The sequence below is a fragment of the Stereum hirsutum genome (assembly GCF_000264905.1).
Source record: "Stereum hirsutum FP-91666 SS1 unplaced genomic scaffold STEHIscaffold_1, whole genome shotgun sequence".
NCBI classification, from domain to species: domain Eukaryota; kingdom Fungi; phylum Basidiomycota; class Agaricomycetes; order Russulales; family Stereaceae; genus Stereum; species Stereum hirsutum.
Genome location: NW_006763131.1, coordinates 2,205,758 through 2,227,249, shown reverse-complemented (window position 1 = coordinate 2,227,249; position 21,492 = coordinate 2,205,758). Strand labels below are relative to the sequence as shown.

Here is a 21,492-nt window from a genome sequence, read left to right as displayed (position 1 = left end):
ATTGAAAGAGGCGGGCGGGATACTTATACAATCTGGCGGTCGAATGTCTTAGACCGGTGCTAGGTTTCAACCAACCGTCCAGGCCGTTCCTCCGTCGACGAAAGCGTGGTTGGCGAAAGCGAATAACGATCTGTCGTCGATCAAGCATCTTCCGGGCCCGATGCGTGTATACATCGGGGGGCAAAGTGAATGGATACTGCTGGGCTGAATGGCAACGGACCCAGAAGAAGACGAAAATCAACATGAGACCTGGGTTGCATTAAGTACACGTTCGTTGCACACGGAACACAGAACGGTGGTGGCTTGAAAACAACTGGAGATGGTGGCGGGCAATGGGTGAGCGAGGTTGAGATGGGTGAACAACATTGAAGTTCACGCACATCTGGAAATAGTCTATTGATCGTCAAAGACAGCTAAGCTATAAATAACTCTGCGGGTGTTAACAAAAGCAAGAGAGATTAGTGCAGACTCACATACTGGCCTCCGTCAACCAAATCTACCGCCCCTGTTCTCCATCTCCCAAACGTCATTGTCGAAACCCGAACTTGTGCGCCAACGCCTCGCGGGATGAGTGCTTCCGACGCGCGAGCTAGCTACCATGGACTCCCAGAGTTCAGAGAGGAACCGCCGCAGAGGTTGCCCCATACAAGACCCGAGCATACACCATGCTAGGGAGAGAAAACTGGGCAGAAGGTATAGTTGAGCAAGTATCGTGACGCGTGACGCGCGTAGAATGGTTACATTAATAGTATGAGGAGGAGAAAGAGGAGTGCGAGAGACGTGTTTGATGAGTCCGTCGTGAGCATAGCGTTTCCCGTGGTCGCTTTGGAAGCTGGGTTGACTCGTAACTCCTGCTTGACTGATAATATCTCGCGCCTGTGTTCAGACCGAGAAGATCGTGACAAAAACAGTGCGATGGATTTGTTTACGAGATATGTTCTCGGCCCAAGGCTGCTCGCGTGTTGTTCGTGATGTCAGGTTGGGGAAGTGGCTCTGCCAAGACGGAAGCTGTGCCGCGTCGAGGCTTGTCGGAGCCGTGAGATTGGTCGCTTGCGAATTATAAAATGCCAGAATATCAGTGGGCGATGCCGGTTGGACCTGTACCTGCCCACGCTATCTCTCTCTTTCTTCTTTCAGACCCGCCTTGTGCCCTTTCCGAGCCGAGCGCGTCGTGGTACTCACTCAGAGTTTGCTTTGAAGGATAGCCCAAAGAAGCAGAAGCGTAAAACAGAGGTGAGAGTCCAGTCGACTGGAAGCGGGACGAACGAGGGTCCAAGGGGGCGGTACGACTCTGTTACCATCCCCTCGGACTCGGAGGCACCTCCCACTCTATACTCTCATGGCCATCCAATAATTTCCATGCCTTTCTTCTGCAGTCTCGGGCAGCCATGATCTTCACGAACGACGACAAGGCTAATATTCCGTCCGACTTACCCCCCGCCCCCCCATCGACATCAAAGGTGAGCACCTATTTCCGCTCAAAGCCAGCGCCTCCGGCTCAGTCGCGGCATAGAACACCGAAGAGACGGTACTCGATCAAGGATCAGCGTCAGGAAATGACATAGAACGCACCCCATCCGCAAAGAGCCTTGCCTCATACCGTGACCCCTTCGAATTCAACAACGGTCTCAAGTCCGAACAGGAACTCCAGGAACTTCGCAAACGAAAGGGTGGCAAGCCACTCGAGCGTTATCACGAACGACAGAATGCCGTTCGTGCCTTTTACCTTCATTTCCTATCTAAAGCTCACGATATTACCTTGGTGCCACACAGCTCATCCATGCCCTCCTCAAGCCTATGGAAGAACACACAGAAGATGCGAGGATAGTGGAGGATGCAGCGCGATTACCTGTTCGTCTACCCTCAGTCTACGCTTCACTCAGATGAAGTCCTGCCCACTCCCCTTACTCATATCAGCCTCGTCTAGGTACGAATAGCTGTCCACGCTAGCATGTGGGCTAATTTCGCGCTTTGTGTCCTACAACGTTAGCCCACACATTCTACCCCTTTCCCATTCGCTCTCACTCTGATGTTTGAGCTCACACCCACACCCCACAGTATACGCTGCAATATCCTCTGCCTCGCTCTCTCTCCTCGCCACTGGTATCGATTCCGTCTTTGACATCGGCAGCAACGTGTTGCTATACCTCATCCATAAGAAAGCCAACAGCATGGACATCAATAGATGGCCCGTCGGAGGCTCAAGGCTAGAGAACATTGGAAACGTTATTTATGGTCAGTCATTTGTTTTCTCAGGCATTCCCACCACATAAACAGTCGCTCACGCCATATCCTCTTTCAGGATTTCTGTGAGACTCGTGTTCCTCTTCGCATACGCATTCTGGAACTGTGGGCGCTGTACTGACTGCATACGCTGTAAAGCATGGGCTCCGTAAACCTCGTCGTCATCGTCGAGTCGGCTAGGGATCTGATCACGCATGGTGGTGGAGATACGAACAAGTTCCACGTACCTTCGATAGTGGCCGTCGGCGCTGCATTAGGTATGTCACTTCCCGCCTTTGATAAGCGATGGAAATGAGGATCTACTGCTATACGTCCTTTGCGGATCTAAGCTGACAGAGTATTCGGGTTCCGCGTCGATTTCACAGGTGTCAAGTTCCTTCTATTTCTCTATTGCTATTCTTTACGGACACGGTCCAGCCAAGTATTAGTCCTCTGGGAAGATCATCGCAATGACTTGTTCATCAATGGCTTCGGTGTGTCATCTTCTCTGTGGATCCAGGTACAGCGAAGAAAATACTCACAGAAACGTTGTAACAAAGGTATACTCATGTCTGCGGGCGGTAGCAAGCTACGGTGGTGTGAGAGCCATACCCATGCATCCATTTTGCTCGCACTCATGATAGTTCTCTGATCATTCGTGTTCGCAGACCTTGACCCAATGGGAGCCATTATCGTACGTCCTGCACTCCCTCTGCACAATTACTGTCCTCTTCGTATCTCGGTTTGACTAATTCTTGCTCGCTCACACCCGGTAGATTGCGGCAGGAGTCATCATCTCCTGGACACATACAATTTACAAGCAATTCGAGCTCCTGGCCGGAAAATCCGCACCGCACGATTTCCTGCAGCTCATTATCTACAAAGCAACGACGTTCAGCGACGATATTGAGAAGGTCGATACGGTCCGGGCGTACCACGTCAGTCCAATCTTTCCCACCTGTTTCGTATTCGTTTACATCATATTGAACTGAATCCTTATCCTATAGAGTGGACCGGTACGTTGTTTTCCATCCAGGTCCATCTGCACCTCTGTGCACTGGCACAAGTGTGTGAGAGAGAGGGTGGGATCAATCTCATTTTACTGAACTTATTTTTTGTGGACGTATAGGACTACTTCGTCGAAGTTGACATCGTCATGTCCGCGAACACGCCATTATGGAAAGCGCACGACATCAGCCAACAGCTGCAGGACAAGATCGAAGTGCTGCCGAACGTAGAACGCGCGTTCGTGCATGTGGATCATGAGGCAACACATACGCCGGTGCGTGCTGTTTTCGTTCTCGTCGCTGGCTCCGCTCCATGTGGCGCCACCCGCCACTTCTCAGCTCTTGTCCTCCTCCTCCTCCTCCCTCTCTATACTCTACTCTGTACCTCGCTATCCACGAATACTGACGGGTTCATGTTGTACCACACAGGAGCATCGAAAACAACAATAACCAAGTTCTTAGTACTGTACGAGATCTATAGTCCCTTCTGCCTCCCTTTCTATTTCACGGTCTTCGCTCGGTTCTCGGTCGTCACTATTTATCTTGGTCCGTGCTGCTGCTTCTCGTCATCATTTCTCTCATGCATCTGCTATGCCGTCGGCCAGTGCTTTTACCCCGGAGCTCGAAGAGGCCTCATACTCACACCCTTCTGTCAATCCCCGTTCTCACGTCTGCTCACGCTCGCGATTCCCACCCATCCAAGCCAATCGCACTCATACTTGCTTGACTCTTATACTGTATTCACTCATCGCTATCCGCCTTCGGATCTTATAACCCAAATATTTGCTAGACATTCTATTCGTGACACAGACATCCTATCTTACTTACCTCTATCTTCCCGCTTATCCATTTACCCATTTACACGCAAAGAGTAGGTCAAACAGACAGGCTCGCTGCTGCTCCACGAATCTGTCCACACAGCCAATGCATGCATGCCAATGTATACCGTGATAATCCTAATGAAAATATTGATACAAAAAAGCCACGGGCACCGTCTTCTTCGTCCAATCAGATGCCAGTTAAATATGCCCGTTCCCTCCATTCCCCTATGTAAGTACCCCGAGGCTGACAAGAATCCCCGTCGCGATTACTCAATGATATTATAATCCATCTGCCTTGGTCTCACCGCCAATCTCCATGCCATTAGCACCAGCATCAGCATCCTTTTTCTCCTTGACCTTCGCATCTGTCCAAGCCTTCACCCTCTCCATGCCCTTGTCAAACTCATCCAACAGATCCATCTCGACCACGGTCCCCTGCCCGGTCTTGGTCCCCGATCCCGATCCCGCTCCACTCGTACTAGGACCAGCACTAGAACCAACGACACCAACTGGACTACCGTAAGTCACAAACTCGTGTCCGACAGACTTCGCGGCGCTTAGCTCGTGGGCGGTCGGTTTCTTCCACGAGTGAGAGCTGTATCCAGATGAGATGTAGCTCATCAGTGGGTTTAATTTGTGGGCGATGTCGGTGCTGTTGGGACCTGAAGTACCATTATCACCACCAACCCCACCACCGCTGCCGCCGCCTGAAGACACGGTTGTGGTCGTGGGTGTAGCGGAAGATCCGGTCCCGGGGGTAGCAGCGGTAGATGATGTCGAGGACGGTTGGGGATGTTTATGGTGTTGCATGTGATGAGGATGATGATAAGAAGGTAGGGCGCCCGTAGGTGGAGTATTATTCCAAGAAGGCGGAGGAGCCCAAGAATACGTCGGACCAGGGAGCTCGAGGAGAGAACCAGGGCCAGGAAGTGGTTCTGGGGCAGCTACAGTTGTCCATGGGGGTGGGTGTCCTCCTGCACTAGATGACGAAGGTGAAGAGGATGCTTGGCTTTTCTTGGCCTTGAGTGCTTGCATATATGCTTGTGCTTTTGCTTTAGCATAATCATAGTGATAGGACTGGGGGTGGGGATGGGGATGGGGATGGGGATGGGCAGACGGTTGAGGATGTTGTGGTGGATATGAGTCGGAGTTGGGAGGGTTGGGTGCGGATGTGGTTGTGGATGAGGATGGGGATGGGATTACGGGTGTAAGCGTGAAACCGCCATGGGTGGGGCCGAGAAGGTAAGGCTTCGACATGACTAAGGGCTTAGACATGGCTACAAGCTTCGCTGATGGTTTGCCTTTCGGTTTGGCCTTCGCCTTCGTGGCCTTAGGCTTTGCGTTTGCCTTCGTCTTTCCATCACCACCACCGCTACCACCGGCATCGGCGTTGGACTGGGAAGACTCCTCCGTAGTATCTTTGCCTGCGTCCTTGTCCTTGTCTTCATCCTGAACCTTATTGGTCTTCGCCAATTTATTGACCTTGGTCGGATTGTGTTGACCCGGAAATAATGGCCACATCTCCGGATCCCAAGTCGTCACCTTGTCATCGTTGCCTTCCACATCCTCATCGCTGCCCTCCCCGTACACATCCCAACCCCCATCATCCCCATAGTCATCATAGGCGTAATCAGAGTCGTCAGAAAAGTCGACGCCAGGATGATGGTGAGGAGGAAACTCGGCTGCCGGGGCATTGAGGAAAATGGGATGTTCCTGACCCAGGCCGCGGTTGCGGTGGTTGTGTGGATTGGAGGGGAAAGCCCGGATGGACGGCTGTGTTTTGGACCAGAGTTCGATCCTGTAAGGTCAAGTAAACGACGACGGGTCAGTGCTGGGGGCCGAGACGAGATGGGACAACTCACGTCTGTCGAATCGCGGCGCCACGGATGGAGAAATGCGACGCGATGACATCCTAATAATGTCACGTACGCGTCGTCAGAACAATGCTATTATATGAGGGCTCGAAAAATAGCGACATACCCCCCAAGTCCCATTCAAATGCTCGTCTTTCAACCACTCCACGATGGCCCAACGAACCGTTGCGAGCCGGATCCCCTCATTGTATTTCACGCTTGGAGGCGCCTCTGCCTTCGCTTGACCATATCCTGGCCTACAAGTCGCAAGTTTAGACGGTGCGATGTAACTCCATGTGAGGAAGCTCGAAATTCGGAAATGAAGGATGGAATTCAAATTCCACAGAAAACTTACTCATTGAAATACGGCAAGTCGACGAGAATCATGCTCTGAATGCTCACGAGCACCTGTAAAAGCGTGGACTTTCTCGACCACTGTTCTTCTGGTCTGACCGGATGAATTCCTGCGATCAGGTTGCGATTACGGTCACGACTCTTGTGGGAGGCTTACCGTCCTGGCCACGTTCCAAGTAACGATAAGCATACTTTGCCGTTATTGTAGAGGTTAGGATTGAATCGCACGCTTCCGTTACCCGTCGTGCGAAGATGCATCAGTGGCGGGACGTTCGGGTATTCGATTGGCATCCAGCAGTCGAACTCAAACAGGCCGCCTTCGTAGGGTGTACCCACTGGCCCTGCTATCAGGATCTTACTACATGATGAAAATCACGAAATTATCATCAGCAAAGTAGAAGATCGAAGAGGGGTAAAAATTACAAGGAAAAGGAAGATGACTCACATAGCATCGTTCCGAACTTCATCCACTCGTACCCACACACCCGGAGGCAGGGAAGTCGCCATTACCGCGAGTTCCTTAACGAGATGCAGCCTATCCTTTGGAATCCTCGTCTTGCTCTCCGTCTGCTTCAACTTTGAAGCATAATTGAACGTCTTATACACGAGCCCAGCACCGTCGCCACCCACAGCGACGGCCTTGCCGTTCCCATTGGTGGAGGCATTGGCTGAAGTCTTGCTCTCCTCGCCTAGGGTCACATATTGGAAGGCTAGACGCTCGCATTCACGGGTGTAGAGTCGTTCGTCGACGCATACGAGTTCGGGTTCGGGTGGAGGTGCGGCCTTGGCCTTTCCCTTGGCTTGACTCCGGGTGACGGGTCCTTTCGTGTGGTGTGGATCCTCCGATGTACCGATTGTTTGTGATACAGACGAATGAGCAGGAGGCTCAACGTCCATATCGAAGGTATCCGGGTGTCTCCCAACCACCTTCATGGCTCTCTCGATATCATCCTTCGTCGCGATAATATCCCCACACAGTGTCATCGTCTGCTCGAATTCCGCATCCGGTTTACCCTCTGGCCCTTCCATGAGCCTCGCCGCGCCAGCCATGAACGCTTCGCACTGTCGCGTTAGCTTCTTGAAATGCGTATAGAGCGGTAAGGAGCGGCTATAAACTGTTTGCTGGTGTTGATGTTGTTGCCCATTCGCCGTCGTCGTAGTGGTAGTTGTCGTCTCCCATACGATCTCGCCTTCGTTCCACATCCATGCCTCGAGTCCACAGGACTCCTTCTTCGCCCACTGCCGATCAATAAGCACCGGAAAGGTCACCTCGCAATCCGCCAACCTCCGCAACATCTCTAGCATAGCATAATACACCTCGCTTCTCACTGTCCACTCAGTCACCGAGTCATTCCGTAACAGGCTCCCGAGCAACTCTGGTAGCTGGGAGGTTGAGAGAAGTGGAAGAAGAGAGTCGTGTGGGAGAAGATCGAAGGTCTGGGCCTCGCAAGAAGAAGGTGAGGGAAGGAAGGAAGTGATAGTCTTGAGCGCACGAACGAGGAGTTCGTCGAAATGGGCTGCGTCTTGGGCAAGTTTGGCAGCTGAAGGGTCTGGAGCACGACCTTTACCTTTGCCTCGATGACCGCCTCTCCCTCTCGCAGACATAACCAATCCTCCCGCTCCCCGTCCCCTTCCCCTTCCACGCCCACGACCTCGACCCCCAAACGGCGAGTAATAAATCAGTTCACTATCCACCTCCTTAGCTTCGTCCATATCTTCATCACTCCACGCTCCCCAGCCGCCAAAACCATAATCGTCATAATCAGCATCGTCCGCGCCGTAACCCGTTCCTCCCGGGCCAACGGATCTGCTCGTAGTCTTTCCGGAAGAGCGAGACGCTTGAGCCTCCTTTATGCGCTCGTTCGCGCGTGTCTTCTCGCCGATATAGAGACTGTCGAAGCCGCCTAAAGCCTCGAAGATCGCTATTGCGCGAATTTCTGCACAGCAGGTGCCAGCGCCACATTGCGTGTTCTTGGACTGACCCTTGCAGGAGGGAGGACATGGGAGTGCTGTGAGGCAGCCGCGGCAGTGATTGATTTTGCAGGTACGGCAGAGAAGATGGAGAAGGTTCGTCAGACTAGGAGGGGGTACATTGGTCGAAAATATGACCTGTTCGATGGCGAGAAAAATGTGAGCTTAGGGGCTTACTTGAATGTAAAGAATGGACGAATGGACCGTACATCACCGCGAGGGGACTCAAGCTCCTGGTTACATTTGGAGCAATGTCTGCTGCTCGTGAAGAGCTCACGGAAGGGGATGACTCTTTCATCGGGGGGTTCCTCGCCTGGCTTAACAGTTATTGCTTGTTTAGCTTGTTTCTGTGGCGATCGTGAACTGGCAGCTCCATTAGTACGAGCGACTGCCTTCCCCTTTCCTTTATCTTTTCCACTACTATTGGCCTTGACCTTTGTCGTCACTACTTCCTCCACCTCAGCATCCTCTGAATCCGAATCGACCATGATCACGTCCGTAGACTCTTCGACATGTGCACCATGAGATGAAAAACCGGCGTCCTGATCCAATTCTTTCTGCAGCGACTTTGCCAAAGCCTCGCTATCATCTTGCGCCTTGATCTGGGCGAGAATCTCTTGGAGATCGTCGTCGTCGTCCGAGATGACGATAGGATTATTGGCAGGACCATGACGAGGTATCTTCGCTGGCTTGGCCGGGCCACTTCCACTCGAACCACCAACACCCTCGTCTAGCGCCAGCTCCTGAGCGACAGACGACCTTGTACGTTTCCTAGGAGACATATCACAATATATAGGCGCAATATATTAGCAATAGAGGTCCGAAAGAATGACGCTGTTCAGAATATTGGTGCCAGAGACGACGATGTGGGGGTCAAGACCAAGTACAACAGCAATGGCACCGCACTGTGGGCGCGTGGCGTGGCCGGCAATGTGTGCTCCGAGCCACGTGCTCGACGCGTCGGTGGCGGATCTGAGATTGTTCCCGGTCCGGGCTGCTTCTAAAGGCAAGTCAGGGCCTCAGCCCCGGACTTCCAGCTAACCTGCTTTCTGCTGCCCGCTCAGGCTCACGGCGATCATCCTCTCAGACACGGGCTGTGGCCCGCTGGTTCGAAAGATAATGTCTTGGACTCCTGCGTTCTCTAGCTCCAGAGCACTTATGAGACATTCGATACGGTCTAGACTGTACGATCACTGGTCTCACAGAGTGTTCGACTATTGCTGAGCGCGACACTGACTGCCAGGCTGATCTGGAATGGTGTGTTTGAAGTCATTTAGACTGCATATGTTCTCTCCTCATCTTCTTACTGAAGGGACATCTACAAGACTCATATCATCAGCTTCCTAGCACTTATACCCACTGTCGCTACTCTGAGCTTTTACCACCACGATGTTCTCTTACAACTTCAAACTCCTCGCACTCGTTGTGGGGTTCTTCGCAACCGCCCAACTCTGCTTGGCGTACCCACAACATGTCGGCAATCATGACAACAACTTCGACCACTACGAGCTCGCCGTGTTGCACACCGCAACGATGCCAGTCGACCCGCTACCCACTACGGTCACTGCTGACCCACTCAAGACCAAGTCAGCACCCAAGCTCACTCAACGGGATCAAATCATCATCATCTCCGTCGTCGGAACCGTTACCTTCGCCGCTCTCGGCGTGCTCCTCTACAAGCTGAGGTCGTGTGCCCGTCCGCCAACCGATACCCCGCATCCTGCGCCCAACACACCCACGCGTCGCAGTCAAGAAGCTATGGAGTATATGGAGAACGGAGAGAAGGTCGGAGCGACACATCAGCTACCAGAGCTCACTCGCTTTCCCAGTCGTCTCGCTGTAGACAGAGTTTAGTCGCGGGGCGTGTGGCACCCGTGTGGCAACCCCTGGTGGACTGCGGGCGACGTTATCCTGTGCTTGATGCTTGTACCTCATCAATTCAAATGATATTTGGCGCGCCATATTCTGTTCCAAACATATAAGCAACTTATTAGGACAAGTAAGGCAGTTAGTTGAGTAGAAAGAGCAAACGTAGAGACAGCGAGGAGGAACTGACGTCTGTCGCGCAAATAGCCGGGCCGAGCCATGGGTCTACGACTTGTGGCAAACGAACTTGAGTCTTACCGTGCACGTCCATCCCCCCACCAGCGCTCTCGCCGCAGCTTGTCCCCTTCATACACCTCCCCTTTCATCCAGACATCTTGGTGTATATTACCAGGAGTCGACACCCATCTCTCGTTACTGCAACCCACATCGCAGTCTCTGACTCTTGCGGAACCTCAGAACACTCTCTGTCTTGGGCTGTTTGCGACAGGAAATCTTGTGTGTCTCCTTCAGACGTCTTTTCATATACCTATGGTAAGCATGCATCTGCCTCAAGGATTGTCATGATTGGATCTGCTCAGATCTCATATTTTGGGTTACCAATCCATCTCTAGGACGCACATTCCGATCCGGAGGAGTTCTACGTGAAGCAGGACAGAATCGGTGCGTCTACCTTCCCTCTCTCGTGTCAAGACGGCCATATCCACGCGTGTCATATCTTGTAGGAAAAGGATCGTTTGGAGAAGTTTTCAAAGGGTACGTGCTGATTTGAACAATGTATCACACTCACGCCCGCCATCCCTAACATGCCCTCTATACCTACCTTCAGCTATGATAAACGAACACAAAAGACGGTCGCGATCAAGATAATAGACCTGGAAAGTGCAGAGGACGAGATCGAGGACATACAGCAGGAGATCCAGATTCTATCCCAACTTGATTCCCCTCATGTCACCAAGTGCGTCACGTCCCTTCCCCTCCATTCGCCGCATCCCGCCCTATCTACGCTGACCTACCTCTTCCACAGGTATTATGGATCCTACCTCAAGGGTTCCCACCTGTGGATTGTCATGGAGTAAGCTATTTTGGGTGTACGGGCCTTTCAGGCGATTCGTGAGACTCATCACTTTGACATAGATACTGTTCTGGTGGTTCATGTTCTGATCTTGTAAGTCGAGTTTTGGATGGATAGAGGGGATAATTGCTGATTGACCCTTTCTAGATGAAACCAGGTGTATTTCGAGAAGAGTACATTGCGATCATGATCCGCGAACTCCTCCGTGGGCTGGATTATCTCCATACAGAGGGCAAACTCCATCGAGATATCAAAGGTCCGCTCTCAGGAATAACCCTCTTTTTCATTGTTGTCTCACCTTAACACTCCTCATTATCCCGGCGATTCTCATTTCGTGCGTTCCAGCCGCCAACATCCTTCTCTCGGCCACGGGCGAAGTCAAACTCGCCGACTTTGGTGTTTCAGGACAACTCTCAGGTACCTTATCCGCCAAGAAAAATACCTTCGTTGGAACACCATACTGGATGTCGCCCGAAGTCATCAAGCAGAGTGGATACGACCACAAGGCAGACATCTGGAGCTTGGGCATCACGGCGATCGAACTGGCCAAGGGCGAGCCTCCTTACGCCGAATTACACCCCATGAAGGTGCGTTTGTCGTCTTAGCTATATAGTCCATTTGCAACTCACACTAACCTACAACTGCATTTCTTTGTATGTTAGGTTCTCTTCCTCATACCTAAGAACCCTCCTCCACAATTAGACCCGAGCTTCTCGAGGCCCTTCAGGGAGTTCGTCTCCTATTGTTTGCAAAGAGATCCACGAGACGTGAGTCCTTTTGGTCTCTTTGGCCGTTTATGGGCAGCACTGATCCGTGAGAGTAGAGACCAAGCGCTCGTGATCTCCTGAAGCATAAGTTTGTACGTATGGCGAAGAAGACGAGTTACCTGACGGAGCTCATCGAGCGACACGAACGATGGAAGGCGGAAGGTGGAGAACGGGCAGACGAGGAAGCGCAGGAACGGGTGGATGACCTGTACGATTCCCTTCACTTTCCATCTTTCTTGCCTTATGGTCTGACTCTCTGCGAATGTCTTTGCGAATGTCAATATAGAGTAGGACAGACGGACCCGGAAGACCTCTGGGACTTTGGCACAGTTCGCAATACCGCCGCCCGTCCAGGGACAATCGGACGCGCAAACCCCAACCCAATGCCAGTCTCAGGCCCACCTTTAACCTGGGAATACAACGGTGATAGCGTACGATCGACTGACTCTGGTGGCTCAGGATCGTCCGCGCAAATCAACATCAATGGTGGCCGAAGGGGAGGCAGTTCAGGTTCGGACTCGAATACGTCGATATCGTCGTCCATCACGGCGAAGGGAGACCATCTACCGCCGATACCGCAGGGACAGGTGCCAGGCAGATTTGATCATCAGGCCACGGTGCGACATGGGCTTCCCGGGGAGAAGGGGTCGAAGAGCAGTAGCAGTGGTGGTGGTGGCGGGCAGAGGAGGGAAGTTGTGGATGAGTATGATGATTATGCTGATGATCGGGTGCCAGAGGATGATTTGGCGGATACAACGATGTTGGATTCGGTCGTTCTGCCGGCGATTGCTTCGGTTTGTCTTCCCATCTCTCAAAGAGACATCCTAAATGGCTGCTGACATTTGGTTCTCTGTACGTAGTTGTTCCCCCGTGTCAGCACGCAAGAAGCCCGCGTCGCACTGAGCTCCCTTCAGCGTGCATTTACGGAGGCCGAACGTATCATTCCTGGTGTGACCATGGAGCTGGTCAACGAGATCGTAGACTCCGTCGAGCACGTTGAAGATGAGCGATGAGCGCTAGTCGGTCTCCAACAAATGTCTGTTACGCTTCCTCGTCTTTGGCCGCGACCATACGTATTATCGATCTCGATCTGTTTCTTTGCTATCTTTTTTCCTCGTTCATCCTCGTCGTTGTTTTCTCTTCTCTCGCATCCTGTGTCCCGTCTTCACCATACCTCTCGACGTCGCTCATATCCTGATCTTCGTTTGTCTAACCTCACCCATCGACTCGGACTGTGCCTGTTAGCCGCTTCAAGTTGGCTTGGCTTGAATACAGCTATCCTCCTGTTTCCGTTCCTCTCATGCAACTCAGCTTTTACAATTCCAGGATGGAATCTACATGCACAATTCACAGGCATACTCGCTTTCTCGCAGTCCCCATTCTGGACGTTAGCTTATACCATCATCGCACATCACCTAATACGCCTTCTGGAACTCTTCTTGTCCTTGTCTTCGTCGATTGCTTCTTTTCCACCAGACATGTTGTGCCTTCACTTCGCTCACTCCCGCTCTCCTTCCACACTCAAATGAACAGCCTGATCCACACAATCGCCTGTATAACAGCACAGTACAGATTACTTTCCCACAGCAGTAGCGAGACGTCTTTCGATTTTGATTCTCCCCATGGATCCAGTCAGTATGCAGATATGTATCGGTCAGTACTACGGCTTCGTGTCCATTAACCAAATAAGAGAACAGATGAGAGTAATGTCGATGTGGAGCAAATGGTGAATGATGACGACAGTTCGTAACCGGTCGTGGTGGCGAGCGAGCGTTTTGTGTGATCCTACATTTTACATACAACATGCGCGATGGATGATACACAGCAACAAACACACTACCCAGATGGCTGCTCACTTCCCTCAGCTACCGCCATCGGGGTCGACGTATTCTTCTTCTTAGTCTTCTTCCCCGTCCCGGTTCCCTTCTTCTTGGCGCGGACCACCTTGATAGGTTCCGGCGTTCCACTCCTTGGGATCTCGTCCTCCAAAATATAGGGGGCGAATGTCGGTGGGAGTGTAGTGCTACCGTTGCCGTTCAACGCAGGACTATGCGCTCTGGAGTGTCTCTGAGAGCCTGGCGTGGGCTGGGATAAGGCGGGACTAATGGCACCTTTGGGCATTTCACCTTCCCGATCGATGACAAAGGGTTCAGTGGAGATTGTCGTAGCTGCTGCCCGGAGGAGAGAGGGCATCGAGGGAGCTGGGGGTCGCTCTGGGGCTATTTTTGCACGTTACAAGTAGATGTCGTTGAGTACATGGCCTGGGAAGGAGATCAATCAGAGGTAAATGCATACCTTCGGAAATAGTCATCGGTGGGAGATCGTCGAGGTGGACGACTGGTATTGAGTCCACGTCGTCGGCGAGGGACGACGGTCCGCTGTCTTTGATGTAATATGGGTCGTCGCGCTGAGCTTCCAACCGCAAGGCTCGTTGCTGAAAACGACAATTATAACCAATTCAAAATGCGGTTCGCATTGGGTTTGAAGGAGAGTTGAATGTAGACGCACTCGTTCTCGCTCTGCCCTCTCCTCTGGTGTTTCTGGCACCTGCTCCACCGGCGGCGTGAACCCATCTCTCCGACTATTCTCCCCTTTCTTCCCCTTTGTCTTCAGCGCGCTCCCATTTTTCGCCTTTGCTTTGCCTTTACCCTTACTCTTCTTCGTTGGGCGATCCTCATCGTCAACCCCATTGCTAGTCGCAGCCTCTACCAAAGGATCCTTCGGTGGTGGAACAATCCAAGCGTCCAAGTCGAGGCCTTCCGGTACAGGAACACTGAGCTGTGCTACTGCTGCCACAGGGTTGAGGTCGTAGGCGGAGAAGAGGGGGCCGATAAGGAGTAGACTTTTCGGAAAGACGGGTTCGAGGCTTGGATCTGCGAAGGTAGAGGCTTCCTCAGATCCTGCTGGCTTGGGTTTGAAGGACGCAAGGTCTGCCCGAACGAAGGCGAATAGTTGTAGAGCGTTTGCAGCCTGACACAAAGAAAACATTCGAGTTAAAGATGTTTCAAAGGGATTGCGTGATATGCTAGCCTACCCTTTCCTGAACCTCGATGTCAGGACTGGACGCGAAGTCGCTCATACGGGAGACGATCATGTCTACGACGTCCTTGACCTTTGGCAGGTCATCGTTGTCCCATCTCTGGGCGAGCTCGGAAGCCCAGAAACCGAAGACCTTGATAGCAGCTTGCAAGTATACTTGGATGGTATCTGCAGTCAAGTTTGATATGCTTGTATGTAGCAAATAGGTCAAGAGCTTATGTGGTTCAGCGAGTTCCCTGCAAAATTACCAATATGCCAGACATTGTGAGTTCGGATCCGCCGACGATCAAAAACAACTCACCCGCAGTTCTCACCGCATATCCATGCCGCAGCCCATAGCACCTCAGAACAGCTTCCCTCTTCATGTGCATTCAGCAAGAATGTTTCATCACTCAAGAGCCTCATCATCAACTCTACGGCCCATCTCCGCACGCCCCGTACCCGGCCCACAACATCGACCAGCTGATCCCTGATCTGAGCACCTACATCGACCGACGCGACATATGCGAGGTCGACAAGGACCGACAGATACCATTGGAAATCTGTGATGTTGTCATATGTATCTTGTGAGCAGATGGAGAGGATGCGTTGGGACAGAATGAGACGGTATGCGGGTGATTGACTAGGGTTCAGCGGTGCTTTGGAGGATTGTCCGGCGGCGTTGTCGACTAGTGATTGCGAAGCCGTAGGGATAGAAGTGGATTCGGAACGGACTAGGTGGGATAGCAGTTGTTGAACTATTGACTGGAGATTTTCACGGTTGACCTACGGTGGCAAGTGCGTCTGTTAGATTGTACACATCACCCTCGGGAAGGATACTTGCATACCATGGCGGAGAGAAGATCTAGAGCACGTAGACGAATGCTGATATCTTGGTCGTTTACGCTGGATAATACCATATCCTGGTACTGGGCCAGAAGGTAAGAGTGCGATGGCACAATTTTGACGAAGGCAAGTAAAGCGATATATTTGACTAGGGGCATTGATGCGTGAGTAGTTGATATGTAATGTTTTAGGAGTAAACCTACGGTTCTGATCTGGGTCCTGCAAGAAAGCAGCCAGTTTGGTGACACACAGTTCCGCTAACTTGTCTCCGGATGCACTCTGGAGCATGCCACCCACAATGCATGTGTGCACGCATTCGTAGAGGAGGGATATGGCCGCAGTGGTTGATATCAGCTCTGTTATTGGTGGCTGGAGCTTCTTAACGAGGCGAGGTTCGTGTGGTGAAAGATAGCCAAACTATTCGCTTACGGTCAAGAGCTGACTGTAACATCTACACGGGTAGAACTCACCAGCTTGATGATCTTTATGAGCATCCAGTTGTTAGATGAGGTTGTTAGAAGGAGAAACAGTTGCGGTGCCAGGGATAAATAATCTTGAGGGTCTCGTCTGACCAGCTCGCAGAGCACGTTGACTGTCGTAGAGACCACGCCTATAAAGCTGGTCAGTTGTGGCCCATTCGCCACACAAACTTTGTGCACGCACCAGAGTCCTCATCTTCCAACTTCTCCTTCATACGAGGAAGAGCCAGGGGAACAGCTTCCGGATATTTCACCATGACCTTGTACATAGCGATGATGGCGCGTTTACGTATGTGCGGTCGAGAATGGTTAAGTATGGAGACCAGGTCTCGGCAAAGATCACGTCCAATGTCCGCAGAAACGATATGGGAGAGCCCGTTTAGAGTGACAGCAACGTCTGCGGGATTGGAGCTTAGATCCTATACTGATATATGAACATGGCATGAAGACAAGGTAATGAAGATTCTTACCTTCTTCAATAGATTGGTTGTGAGCATCAGCACATCCGTGTCCTGTCCGAAAGACTGCGTGGCCGCAAGATACCCAACGCTCTTCAAATGGTACTTCGGAGACGACATAACCTCCACGACATGAAATGAGGCCCAGCTCATGTCATAGCCCATCATTTGTAGCTGGATGTGGGGAACGCGTCAATACATAGTTGAAACATGAGCAGGAGATCGACGCACGTAAGTCAATTTGAGCACCGCTCCAGCCTTGAGCTCCATATCCTTGCTTCGGACTTCCATCCTAATTTCGTCGACGGCTTGAGCGATGAACTTGGCCTCGTCTCGCTTGTTCGCTCGCAGACCGCGAACAAGGTCTTGAAGAGTTCGCTCCCACATGATAGAGCACCAGAGAGCGTAAAGTCAAGGAGTGTTATTGTGGGCTTCAATTGGACCCTCGCAGTGGGCGACTCGGTGAGTGAGCACACGAACCGTGATCGCCGTCGACGTCGACGTCGATGACAGTGAGCAGCTTACAGTAACATGCATTTCAGCATATCGGCGTCATCGAGGGCCTAGCCGGCGACGGTCCGCTTTCCGCGCCATCGGCGTTCCGCGACTAAGAACAACTTTCCCGGAAGCTTTCCCCTTGCTTCCCGACTCCCACCATGTCCACTCATTCCGAGCAGATACTTCGAGACCACATCACGAACATCCTGGACGAATACGTTCTAACTCATCTGACTGAAGGTGTTGATCACAAAGAATCACAGGATCGACATGTCGTCCAGGTACTTATGCGACTCTTTCTTGGCGTCGGGTCGGAGTCCATGCCTAGATTCGAGTGTGCTTGCGACTAAACTCTCGATATTGTCAGTTACTCCTACAGGAACTCAATAAAATTCCAATATCCGATCATGGGTTTTTGCGCCCTCCTACCGAACCTCTCCAGGATCTCTGGGACCGTCACGGGATCGCTGGCAATACCACCGAATACATCGATGAAGAATTCACCCAGCCTCGAGAAGTCTTCGAGGAAATCCATAGCGCTCTAAAGTTCAAGGGGCATCCAAAGACATCAACGTGTTGGGATGACGATGCAGCATGTATGCGCTATAACTTACTTCTTACTTTTTGACCGTTCAACTGACTACCATTGCCTCGCTTCAAAGTTGAACTGAGAGATGAATTCACCGCGTTTGAACCTAGATCGTCCATTATCACTCTCAAGGCCATGAGGTCGACACCCAAATTTGGTGCAGTTGCGAACACTGACCCACGTCCAAGGTCTCAAGTAGATGCTGTCAGCCTAGCAAAACCACTGGCACTCACAAGTGAAGAATACAATCTGTCATCCATTGTTCTGGACGAAGTCCTGTGAGTTGCTTTCAATTCGGACAGGATATATGCGTAACAACGAGTCTGATTTATGACTCTTCAGAGATATACAATCCCAGGTTGATGCGGAAACGCTAGATATCCTGCGCAAATCTATCCAGAACAATCCATTTATGAATTGCGCTCCTGTCGATTCCACACTTTCTCCAGCAGTACAGTCACTCTACCATGATAGCCATCGGATTCTATCCCTACCGCGTGAAATGACTCCCCCGATATTCCCTAGAAACGTCGCGGCTGGAACAACGTCAATGCCCGCTCAGATCGCGCATCCTACACTCACATCAGAGTTGGCAGAACTGTCAAGCATATTTCCAATCATTGACATTAAGGAGGAAGATATGGATATGGAAGCTGAGCACCTAGCCATCGTTGACGGGTGGCGTGCGTAACATCTTCACATCGTGGCGTATTATCAACTCATTCTGTTGCGTTAGAAACATTCCGTCAGGTGTCCTCGCCTTCAACTCCATCGCTAGGAGATGGGACAAGTGACATAGACGAACTCTTCCTGCCTTCTCCCGATCCGGAGCCCCTTTCTGTTACCCGCCTGTTTATGTCAGAGCTCGGTGAGTGTGAATTCAGCTCTAGCTCATAGCATATATTCACTCCTGTTCTAGAGCCGACTATATTTCCCAGAACGCGGTGTGTCGGAAGTTCATCCAAGAGACCAGCAGATTTAGGCGCTGGACAGAGGTAAAAACGAACCATTGGCAATTTTGCTTTACGCAAGGTTTAATTTTCATTAGCCTTGCTTCGTTTTTGCATCCCGTTATCAGTGCAGATACGAAGCCCACTATCGTCGCGACCACGAAGTCCTCGGCTCGTCCATCACCCGATCACGTCCAGACCTCAATAATTGGACAACCTCCTACTACCCTCGATACCCCAGCAGCATCTAGTCAAAATATGCCATCGGATGACGATGACTTCAAAGTCATGCTTGAGAGAGTTCATGGTGGTATCGGGGAGACAGAGCTGGATCTGATTCTGCGCGAACAGCCGGACATCAAAAAACATGGATTAATGGACGGTGGGTCCCCACGCTTTTCCTTCAAGAATTAACTCTTCAAAAACTCAGTTCCATTCAGTGCCAGATCTGCCTCCACCGACCATAGAAGAGGCTAGGAAACCGGTCCCTCGCAGTATGGCCGAGCTCGTCTTTGCTCCCTCCAAGTTGCCACCACACGCCAATCTGGATTGCGCGAGCCCGTTCGGCTTCATCAAGAAGCACAGACTCAATGCGCTCAATCTCGAACTTTCGTGGAGGTATGGCTTTACGTTGCTTCGTCTCCATCTTGATATGTTCCTCATTTTACCACGCCAGCGTTACTAAGTACAAAATGAAGTCGCCCATTCTGGACAACCTGTCTCACATCGAGGCTCTAGCCCACCACGATGATCCTGATGAACATGAACAGGAAGTGTCTCAAGAGCTTCTGAAGAATGTTGTCTCCATCTTTGAGACGCCTAGGCCTTTGTCTTCGCTGGACCTGCTCAAGTCTCGGTCGATTGCTCTAGAAGGTCTTCTGCACACATTTCCGTCTCTAGAAGGGAGCTGGGATACTTCTGAGAGAATACTCACTAGAGATGAACGACGGCGACTTCGGCAACTTCATTGCGACCAGCCTCTACTCGAGGACGATATCTACTCTGACGAGGATCAAGATGCTCTATATACGCATATTGTACCCACTGGATGGGACAATGCGAACTCTAGTGCTGAGGATCACCTGGCTTCTAAATCTCCAGATGCTCGCTACCACGGCCCCGAGACTCGCCCCCCTCTGTTTCTACCTACTCCAGCAGATGTCCCAGTAACGGACAATATCAATCAGATACCGAACTGCCCTAAAGACTTCCCTGATGCGGACGGGTACCGTAACCTGCACACATACACTCCGCATCTTACGCCTGACGAAATGCAGATGGCTGAAGACATTGGTACCTACTCATGGCCAATGGACGACCAAAATTTTGACGTCTTACCAGAGACTTTCAGGCCACTCTCACTGGACTCGACACAATTATCGCAGATACCTTCTCATCCCCATCCTCGGTCACATCCACCACAAGATGTACCTTACTTTCCCTTCTCGTCGCCTCTGCCTGGTAGCTCCATACCGGAAACTAGCGATTCGTCTGTTTATCCTCCGGACCAAAACATGCTATCTTCTTGCTCCATCGAAGTTGCTATTGCCCATCTTAATCCTCTGCTCCCACCGCCTCCTGCCTCTGAGCACGTCTTCGTGCGCCAATCTCTGACGGATTTCATACTTGCTCGCGGCCACGCTCTACCCGTCGAAGAGACGCCAGAAGATGTACCAGAAGAAGACGCATTCGTGGTTGGAAAGTCTTCAAAGCCGCCTCAGAAACGCCACATCATCCCTCAAGAAGTCGTCGACAAAAATACTCTCGTCATGCCTGCAGCCTCACCCCAACCCACTACCATCCATCGTTACCTTGCCTCGCTAGACCTCATCCAGAAACGCGCCCTCGTCATGCACCTCTGCTCCCAGTCATGCTGCGTAGATCTCGTCGAGCGCGATACCCTCAGTGGCGTAGACCTTATCCTTGACGCCGACTCAGCAGTGCTCTATTTCCCACTCACTTCGTTACCCACACAATGCGATGCATTGAAATTGTGCTTAGATGGGCTATCCTGGCGCTATCGAAACCTTCTGCTTGTCTTTGAATCGTTCCCGACGTCGCGGGCCTACGTTGCCGAGCACACGGATGACGACGTAGGGATCCCGAACATGTTTTCACCGCCCGTCCTCAAGGCAATCAAGAAACTACGACGCGACCTGGGGATCTCAGACGCATGCGATCTGAAAAGAGAGAACACGGATATCGTATTCGCGTTCGCGCGTTCGGTCTTCGAAGCCGCAATATTTGTGAGGTTGTTTGGGAACCGGGTAGAAAGGCGGTCGGGGACGGTATGGGGGAGTCGGGATTGGCTGGGTGAAGAAGTTAACGAGGTCAGTCCATCGACAAATCTCACAACACGGAGTCAGGCGGCGAAACTAAACACGAAACCGCGTGCAGGCCCAGCAGGATCTAGCCGGTGCGGACGGAATGAACCATTACGCAGCCGCTGCGATAATGTCGCACGTATCCATGGACGACTTCTTGAACATGTCTGCCCAAGAGAGATTGCATTACTTTGCGTCTGTTGTCGGAGAAGACAGGGTAGTGAGCAAATTCCACGATATTTCCGTGCTAAACATTACCGACTAGTTCTCGACATCTGCCTGCTAGATATTGCTGAACGAATTAATCGGACGACTTGCTGCGCCGACGTCGTCCTAAACATCACCGCAACATACGAAGTCTTGCCCAGTGCTCAAGTATTAGTTACATCCCGCTGCCCGTCCGCGTCAAGTTGTCGAAATCATCGCGAACACAAT

At 51.6% G+C, this 21,492-nt stretch overlaps 5 protein-coding genes across 5 annotated transcripts; 3 read left to right on the top strand and 2 right to left on the bottom strand.

The window, feature by feature from the left end:
• Positions 1–1,388: 1,388 nt before the first annotated feature.
• STEHIDRAFT_143781 (CDF-like metal transporter) lies at positions 1,389–4,069 on the top strand (the record flags this gene model as incomplete). Its single annotated transcript, XM_007298783.1, has 14 exons — positions 1,389–1,460; positions 1,514–1,711; positions 1,774–1,851; positions 1,928–1,985; positions 2,059–2,235; positions 2,303–2,309; positions 2,383–2,501; positions 2,610–2,717; positions 2,784–2,822; positions 2,892–2,917; positions 3,000–3,161; positions 3,231–3,239; positions 3,353–3,505; positions 3,660–4,069. The coding sequence occupies 14 exons, from the start codon at positions 1,389–1,391 to the stop codon at positions 3,678–3,680; spliced, it is 1,227 nt and encodes a 408-aa protein (XP_007298845.1). The 3' UTR covers positions 3,681–4,069.
• Positions 4,070–4,165: 96 nt separating this feature from the next.
• STEHIDRAFT_164692 (uncharacterized protein) lies at positions 4,166–9,085 on the bottom strand. Its single transcript, XM_007298782.1, has 7 exons — positions 8,439–9,085; positions 6,704–8,367; positions 6,416–6,616; positions 6,260–6,352; positions 6,032–6,161; positions 5,914–5,963; positions 4,166–5,849 (listed from the first exon to the last, which is right to left on the bottom strand). Exons 1-7 carry the CDS (start codon positions 9,009–9,011, stop codon positions 4,331–4,333), a joined length of 4,230 nt encoding a protein of 1,409 aa, XP_007298844.1. The 5' UTR covers positions 9,012–9,085; the 3' UTR covers positions 4,166–4,330.
• Positions 9,086–9,618: 533 nt separating this feature from the next.
• STEHIDRAFT_151734 (Pkinase-domain-containing protein) lies at positions 9,619–12,908 on the top strand (the record flags this gene model as incomplete). The annotated part of the gene is made up of 13 exons (XM_007298781.1): positions 9,619–10,068; positions 10,513–10,587; positions 10,668–10,716; positions 10,779–10,809; positions 10,883–11,011; positions 11,081–11,128; positions 11,191–11,221; positions 11,276–11,384; positions 11,474–11,715; positions 11,791–11,895; positions 11,952–12,103; positions 12,182–12,689; positions 12,756–12,908. 13 exons carry the CDS (start codon positions 9,619–9,621, stop codon positions 12,906–12,908), a joined length of 2,082 nt encoding a protein of 693 aa, XP_007298843.1.
• A 1,903-nt stretch (positions 12,909–14,811) lies between these two features.
• On the bottom strand, positions 14,812–17,083 carry STEHIDRAFT_19534 (Adaptor protein complex AP-3 delta subunit; the record flags this gene model as incomplete). Its single annotated transcript, XM_007297855.1, has 9 exons — positions 14,812–14,865; positions 14,930–15,170; positions 15,236–15,699; positions 15,762–15,907; positions 15,963–16,176; positions 16,230–16,369; positions 16,423–16,657; positions 16,709–16,870; positions 16,928–17,083. Coding segments are annotated over 9 exons (1,812 nt in total), but the record flags the coding sequence as incomplete, so codon positions are not given.
• A 269-nt stretch (positions 17,084–17,352) lies between these two features.
• On the top strand, positions 17,353–21,322 carry STEHIDRAFT_106931 (uncharacterized protein; the record flags this gene model as incomplete). The annotated part of the gene is made up of 10 exons (XM_007298780.1): positions 17,353–17,475; positions 17,562–17,790; positions 17,857–18,061; positions 18,126–18,466; positions 18,520–18,651; positions 18,703–18,727; positions 18,862–19,115; positions 19,174–19,351; positions 19,410–21,063; positions 21,131–21,322. The coding sequence occupies 10 exons, from the start codon at positions 17,353–17,355 to the stop codon at positions 21,320–21,322; spliced, it is 3,333 nt and encodes a 1,110-aa protein (XP_007298842.1).
• Between the last annotated feature and the right edge of the window lie 170 nt (positions 21,323–21,492).